The following is a 7586-nucleotide window of genomic DNA, read 5'->3' on the forward strand; positions in this document are numbered from 1 at the left end:
TCTTCTCTGTTGGGGAGCGGGACATCATTTTGGGGTCTGCCTAAGGTTCAAAAATGTCTTGGGCCATCCATGGACACTGTATATTGCACCCCCTTGAGCAATAATGTCTGTGTCCTTTAGGTGTCAGCTTGCTCATCCCACCTGATGCCATCCCACGAGGAAAGATCTATGAAATTTACCTGACGCTGCACAAGCAGGAAGATGTGAGGTACCCCTCTTACCCCTGAAATCCTTCAACTACCCCGTTAGTGGTCAGTGGGACCCCTAATTTCTCATATACCAATTTGACTCCAGTCCACTGTATGCCTGCCCCATCACCTGTGGCACATAAGGGCTCTCCTACAGGTTCCTGTAGAATCCACACGGAGTTCTTGGACAACTGCATCCCTGTAGACCTTGTCATGCAGATGGGCTGCAGAAATTTGCCTCCACTCATGAGGTGGAGGGAGCAGCATGAATTGAATGTCACTGTGGAAGGTCAGCTACAGCATCCAGGAAGAAAACAAAGTCTTGGCATACACATTACTCCTCTTGCTGGAAAATTCTCAGTGTAATTCTATCCCTTCAAGATCCACAACTCCAGATTATCCCATTCAACATTTCAATCTCTTACCAGGCACACACTTGCCTGAAGGAAACAAAACTGATTGGAAATAGGCAATAGGACTCATGTTCTACATGTTCTACATGTACAGAGGCTACAGGGCCAGCAGCACCCCAACCCTGAGCATTTTACATCAAAGCTCTAGTAATACCAGTCTAGCGCTTCCCACGTCATGCTCGTAAGATTGAACTATATAATCAACAGAGATCACCCGCCATTTCTAGGCAGATTTCTCTGTCGCAATCTTAACTACATCCTAAAATGCTACCGAGCATGTTTCTGATTTAATGTTTTTGTGCTGGCCCTTGACAGCCCACTCTTGCCCGCATCCCTCTGCTCACAGCTGCATCAACAGCAAATGGAGAAAGCATGCTTCTGTCATGGCACATTTAGTGTCAAGAATCCCTTTGGTGCTGGTTGAGGATTGAGGTGGGAGATTTGATTAGGACATCTAAAGCAATGTGGCCTGGAGCATGAAGGATAAGTCATGTTAGCTAAGCGGGTGAGATCTGCCAGCCAGAAAGGACCTTGCCAGGCTGCTCAATGGAGCATCACCCTCTGGCTAGTCATCCTCTAAGGAACTTGACTGCTGCACACTTGTACAATTCCTGCCCCCGCCCTGTCCCTGCTCCCTTCCAAAGAAGGATACCTAATGCAACTTATTCATCGTGCATATATTCTCAGAAACATTTTTGGAGTTCCCGCTTTGCAGATAGCTCCAATAACAGCTGTCTGCCATAACTGAGGCATTTCCACTTTTCCCATGAGCCTTATGCCAATTCACACATCTAGCTCAGCACTCAGAGTCCCATCTAGCTCAGCACTGACTACACTGATGGGCAGCAGTTCCTGGATTACCCAGAGATGCCGGGGATTGAACCTGGGACTTTCTGCAAACAGACACTGTGCTATTGAGCCATGATCCTTCCCCATTCCCTTATGTCAGCATCCATTTCCGATGCACTTACTGAAGACTGCCAGCTCCAATTCTCTGCTTGGATTGCCAGTAGTACATGCTGACTATAACCCCACCCAATTTCTCCACTCTGCTTCCACCACCCAGTGGAGAAAATGCAGATCCTGTTTGCTTTCTGTGCCCATTGGAATGATAACCAAGGGAAACTAGCTCATGGCAATAGTCAGAAGCGTCTGTGCTTGGCTTTGTATGCCCCTTCTCTTTCCAACTCATGGTTTTCTCTCTTTTTTGAGGCTGCCCCTGGCTGGCTGTCAGACCCTGCTGAGTCCCATTGTCAGCTGTGGGCCCCCTGGGGTGCTGCTCACCAGACCTGTCATCCTAGCTATGGACCACTGTGTGGAGCCAAACCCGGAGACCTGGAGTCTCCGCCTCAAGAAGCAGTCGTGTGAGGGCACATGGGAGGTGAGTGCTTGGCCTCAGGCAGTCACAAACCAACCCAAAGGCTTTAAACAAGGCTGTATTGTACTTTTTGCTTTACAAAACAAACAACCTTCCGGGCCAAAGTAACCTAAATTCTGAAACCTGCTTAAATTATGCAAATCAGTCATATTGTTCATAGTTTTTTTTTTGCTTGCTTTGCAAACTCTATACTGTTTCTGCTACTTCTGAGAAAGAGGAGGAACTATGCGTGATGCTGAAGTCTCATCCTTGGGAAACAACGGAAGTCTTATTCAGCTATCCCTGTAGCTTTCTCAGGGCTTCGCCATATACTCTCAAGCATATCTTTGCATCCAAATGTTATAGAAACATGCTTTGTAATATATATATGAAAGCTGGATTCTGCCTCCAGTATTACAATCTTACATTTCCCCCCAGAACTGTAGAATATACACTGCCCTATTTTCAACATTAGCAGAATCTGATGGACTGTTTACTGCCCAGCACTGGCACATTTGATTCTGATTTGTGTTCTACAGTGGAGGCTGTGATGGATCCCTCAGACTAGCTGAAGATAGCTCAGTCAGTAGAGCATAAGACTCTCAATCTCAGGGTTGTGGGTTTGAACCCCATGTTGGGCAAACAATTCCTGCATTGCAGGGGGTTGGACTAGATGGCCCTTGTGGTTCCTTCCAACTCTACCATTCTATGATTCCAGCTTGAATGTAGTGCAAATGTTCCTATATATGCCTAAAGAGCAACAGTCCTCCTACCCTCTCAAGCTCAGTACTTCATCCTTGGTCCTATATACCAGCTGTTTCCTGCTGATACCCCACCCATGCAGATTCATTCTCCTTGTGTGTTGGCCAGCCATTCTTGCATAATTTTTTTTCAGAATTCATAAACTGCTCTGGATTCAAGGAAATACCCAAGCACTGTACTTCTAGCGTATTAGTCAGCCTTCTCCTTCTGACACCTGTTTGTTTGCCAACAGACCTTTGCAGCTGCTTAATTTTTGATTAGCCGGTCACCTTAATGATTATTTGTTCTTTTAAAATGCAATTTAATTTTTTTAATTGATGCTTTTGCAGTGTACACCACCTTGTACGGTACAGAAATGCTTCTAAAAATAAGCCATAATCTGCACTGGCTCCCTTGTGCTGCTTCTGTGCTCATTGTGCCAGTAACTGTTGATCAGGGCGGTTTTTATCTCTCTGCCCACCCCTCCACCGCCTTTCCCGTTTCCTCAGGATGTGCTGCATCTGGGTGAGCCCGTGCCCTCGGAACTCTTCCACTGCCAGCTGGAACCCCAGGCTTGCTACATCTTCACAGAACAACTAGGCCGCTTTGCTTTGGTGGGGGAATCGCTCAGCATGGCGGCTTCAAAGCGCCTCAAATTGGTCCTTTTCGCACCCACTACCTGTACTGGGCTGGAATATGATGTCCGCGTGTATTGCCTCAGCGACACCCGTGATGCACTCAAGGTATTACCCCACAAGGCCAAAATACTGCCCTGGAAATGCCCCAAACACACACACCTTCAGCCTCTTTCCCACAAATTCCCCACCTGCTCCAGTCTCAATAGCTCATTATTTGCTCAAGAATCACGGCTGACCAGCCTTAATGCTCTAGTAGTACGGCCTATGTGTTGCTTCAGGGACACTGACCACATGCCCAGTATGTTGCTCTATAGTTTCAGGGTGTCCGGCCTCACCTAGGCCTCTCCCTTCCCCACCATCCAATGATTTTGTCACAACCCGGATCAGTCCCTTGCAACTCCACACTGTGCCTCCGCAGAAGGCGGAAGACACCAGGAAATGGGTGTTGATGGGTTCTAGTCACTCAGCCTCTGCTTTGTCCATGCAATTCCAGGAAGTGGTACAAGTAGAGAAACAGATGGGGGGGCAGCTGATTGGCGTGCCGCGGATCCTGCACTTCAAGGACAGTTACCACAACCTGCGCCTCTCCATCCATGATGTGCCCAGCTCCCTGTGGAAGAGCAAGCTTCTTGTCAGCTATCAGGCAAGTGGCCCATGGGCTCTGGGAGTGTTCTGTATCCAGAGTAGGCTCCTTCTTCTTCTGCCTGCTGTCATCGCGCTATGTCACCTCCCTTTTTCATCTCTTATTTACTGGGATTCAGTGCAAAGCCCCATCTGAAAGATGCTAAGCTCTTATGAAGCTCCACCCACTAGCTGTAGTTGTGGGAGGGGGGGCAGGTATTTATCAGTCTGCTTTTATAGTTTGTCTAGTTCCTAATTCTACTAGCAGTTGCTGACACCATGGGCCTGATCATCATGCTCCTAGGAGCCTCATTCCTTACCACTGAGGAAATCCACACCCCCCCCAACCCAAGACTGCTCTCTTTCTCTCTCCAGGAGATTCCCTTCTATCACCTTTGGAGTGGTCTGCAGCCTTACCTGCACTGCACCTTCACATTGGAGCGACTTAGCACCAGCACTTGCCAGTTGGCTTGCAAAATCTGGATCTGGCAGGTGGAGGGTGATGGGCAGAGCTTCAATATTGACTTCAACATTGCCAAGGTGAGGGCAAGGACATGGCCATGGGAGGGCTGGCCAAATGACCTCTGCAGTACCCTCCTTTTGGGTGGGAACCTATCTAGCTTTTGAACGGGTTTTTAATGCTTTATGCGCACTTGCAGTTATTGTGCCGAGCACTGTTTCATGGAATTCCCATGGAACAGAGTCAAAAGTGGAAATGCAAGGCAGGGCGGCGTCAATAGGTCTTTCCATCCTAACATGAGCATAGAAAACTATCGCAGGCTGGAATTGTGTGCATGTTCAGAAAAAGCATAGAATGGGCCAGTTCGGACATGGCTTTGTAACAAACCATAGTTTATGAAGCCAGGTGGAGTGTTGGCTCTGCATGTCCCCATCCCATTCACCTTTCCTTCCCTTGCACACAAGCTTTGGTGCAGGGGTTCTAGAACTAGGGCTGCCCGTGCCATTTGAAATTGGGGTTTACAATTGTCCTTTTTATTCTTATTGCACCCTGTCCTGGGACTTTTTGTGAAGGGCAGGTAACAGGTATTCATAATAAATAAATACTAACTAGAATATTAACCAGGGTCAGAGCTTGCTTTAATTATCCTGGTTAACAAACCAACACTAGTCCACCTCCCCATTTGAGACGTTATTAGGGAACTCTTAACTCTGATCTGTGCATCAACACCAACATGCAATGGGAGGAGGAGAGTGGCAAGGAAGAAGCATGTGGGCCCATTGCTCTGCCATGGCTTATGAGACTACATGTGAAGCAGCCCAGTGTTATGTGAGGTGTGAAATTTAACATCTTAATAACCTTCTTTCATAAAAGCAGGTTTTTTAGTTACTTTAGGGCTGTGAAAGTGTGGCCAGTGATTACTGGAATCTCAGAAGCCGGAGACGTGGCTAACTAGCAATTATGCTCAATTTCCATAATCTGTAGAAGTCACAGGATCCCATTTTTTCTCAGTGCAAAATACAGCCGGCCCTGCGCATCGCTGCTCTTTACGTCAACAAAAGCCTCCTTTCCCCCGCAGCACTGAGCCTACCCTTTAACTTTTTGTTCCCCTTCACTCCTCCTTTCCCAGTCAAGCGGGAGATATTCTTTGTGATCTTTAGGTATCCTCCTTCGCTAAACCTGTCAAGTAGACAGAATTACCCTTCTGGGGAATATCTGGGAGAAAATCATATTGTGTCAGGGAGGCCTCTCCACCTTACTTAAAGCAGTATCAAACTGAGAGAGAATATAAAGCAGAAACAGCCTTGTCTTCACGGGCACTCTCTCCTCCATTGCCTCCTCTCACCATGAAGACTTTGTTCGCCTTATAGGTCCTAATAGCTGCTCTCCTTTTCCCAGGATGCACGGTTCTCAGACTGGCTGCCCCCAGACAATGAGGCTGGCTCCCCTGCCCTCGTGGGCCCCAGTGCCTTCAAGATCCCCTTCCTCATCCGCCAGAAGATCATAAGCAGCCTGGATGCACCAGGGGCCCGTGGGGCTGACTGGAGAGCATTAGCCCAGAAACTGCACCTCGACAGGTAAAACACTATACCAGGAGAAACAAGCTGCAGCTGGCACAGACCCTACCAGGTGGATGAATCTTGCTTTAGCAGGAACAAGTGACTAAGGTGGGAGGAGGGGTTTCTGTATGGCGGGCCAGCAGGAACAGATGCAGTCACATTGTTTTTTCCTGTGACATAGTGGGGGCAAGGAAGGAGAGGAAAACTGGGGGCTCATCTGGACTTCTTTTTGTGCTGTGAAAACCCGCTCTTTACTGCTGAATTGGAGCAAACAGCAATCTGCAGAAATCCAAAATTGCCATTTGTTCTAATTCAGCATTAAAGAGTGGGGGTTTTGCTAGGGCAAAACAAAAACGCTCAGACAGAGTTTTAAAGAGCAGGCCTGTGCCTAGAAAGCATGGGGCAAAAGGTGGGTGTGAATAAGTGCTGCCTTGGGGGCTCTTTCTCCTGGGTAGTAATGGCCTCTCCTCTTTCCACAGCCATCTAAGCTTCTTTGCTTCGAAACCCAGCCCAACGGCCATGATGTTGAACTTATGGGAAGCCCGTCACTTCCCCAACGGGAACCTCAACCAGCTGGCGGCTGCTGTGGCAGAGGTGGGCAAGCAGGACAGCTCCCTCTTCATGGTGTCGGAGGCTGAGTGCTAAGGCACTTGGTAGGGGCAGCACAGGCCTTTGCTGGGGGATGGCAGAGGGCATCTCCGCTTGAAGGAGGCAGTGTTCCCACACTTGTCCTGCTTTGAATACGCCTGCGTGCTCCGTCGGAGGCATCCTAGCCTCACGCCCTCTGTTCCTTGTGCCAAATACAACTAGAAGGCAAGCACACCGGGCTCAGTCTCTAGTAGCCATGGGGTGGTGGGGGAAACTACTGAATGCCTGCCCTGCCACTGCCATGGAAGCTCTGGGACTAGCCGAGGGAGGCTTGCCCCATATTTTGCAGTAGGCTGGCAATGGATTCTGATGTACTTCTGTTGGGCTTAGTCATATACCCAGGGCCCTCTTCTTCCCCAGCATGGGAAGAAAGGGGAAGGGAGATGGCTGGGTTGGTGCTTGTGGTGCAGTGACCCAGGACAAAAAGGTAAGCTTGGTCCTGGAGCCGAGAAGCCCGTGCCTCTCGCACTGCAGCCCCCAGAGCGTCCCATGCTGCGATGAAGCAGAGCCGGGAGGGGGGATCCGATAGGTTGTTTCCAGAGCCATCTCTGTATATTTTTGCTCCAGCCCAAGAGATACCCGTGACTTGGTCATAGTGGGCTGCCCTGGGGTTGGTGCTGACACTGGGGACCCCGAGGGGACAAGGAGAGGAGATGGTCAAGGGCAGCCCAGGGAGGTGGGCCATGCTGTGCTGGATGACAGGATCTGTGCCTCCTTAGTCCTTGCCCAGTGTATATGCAAAGGGAATTGTGCGTGTGCGTGGCAGTCCAATCCGTGCAGTGAACGTGTGCTGGGCCAGGCGGGCCCATGCCGTATTGTGTAAAGATCGTTTTTTATTCTGTATTCAAGTGCATTCAAGTATTTACACTTGGCCTTATGTACATATAAGCGTCCCGCACAGGGTTTTAGCGGGCATGAATGTAAATAAATTATATATATATATTGCTACATGGGACTTCTT

The 7586-nt window shown here is 48.9% G+C and overlaps 1 protein-coding gene across 3 annotated transcripts in view; it reads left to right on the plus strand.

The window, feature by feature from the left end:
• Positions 1–7573, plus strand: part of UNC5A (unc-5 netrin receptor A) — a 90144-nt gene extending 82571 nt beyond the window's left edge. For all 3 annotated transcript variants that reach the window (XM_053377200.1, XM_053377202.1, XM_053377201.1), the window contains 7 exons: positions 121–208; positions 1814–1982; positions 3209–3442; positions 3831–3980; positions 4334–4498; positions 5817–5995; positions 6457–7573. In XM_053377200.1, the coding sequence (XP_053233175.1) occupies positions 121–208; positions 1814–1982; positions 3209–3442; positions 3831–3980; positions 4334–4498; positions 5817–5995; positions 6457–6622 (1151 nt within the window). In that variant the 3' untranslated portion in view covers positions 6623–7573. The remainder of the gene's footprint in view (positions 1–120; positions 209–1813; positions 1983–3208; positions 3443–3830; positions 3981–4333; positions 4499–5816; positions 5996–6456) is intronic.
• Positions 7574–7586: the final 13 nt, after the last annotated feature.

The sequence above is a fragment of the Podarcis raffonei genome, chromosome 2 (genome assembly GCF_027172205.1).
Source record: "Podarcis raffonei isolate rPodRaf1 chromosome 2, rPodRaf1.pri, whole genome shotgun sequence".
In the NCBI taxonomy this organism is placed as follows: domain Eukaryota; kingdom Metazoa; phylum Chordata; class Lepidosauria; order Squamata; family Lacertidae; genus Podarcis; species Podarcis raffonei.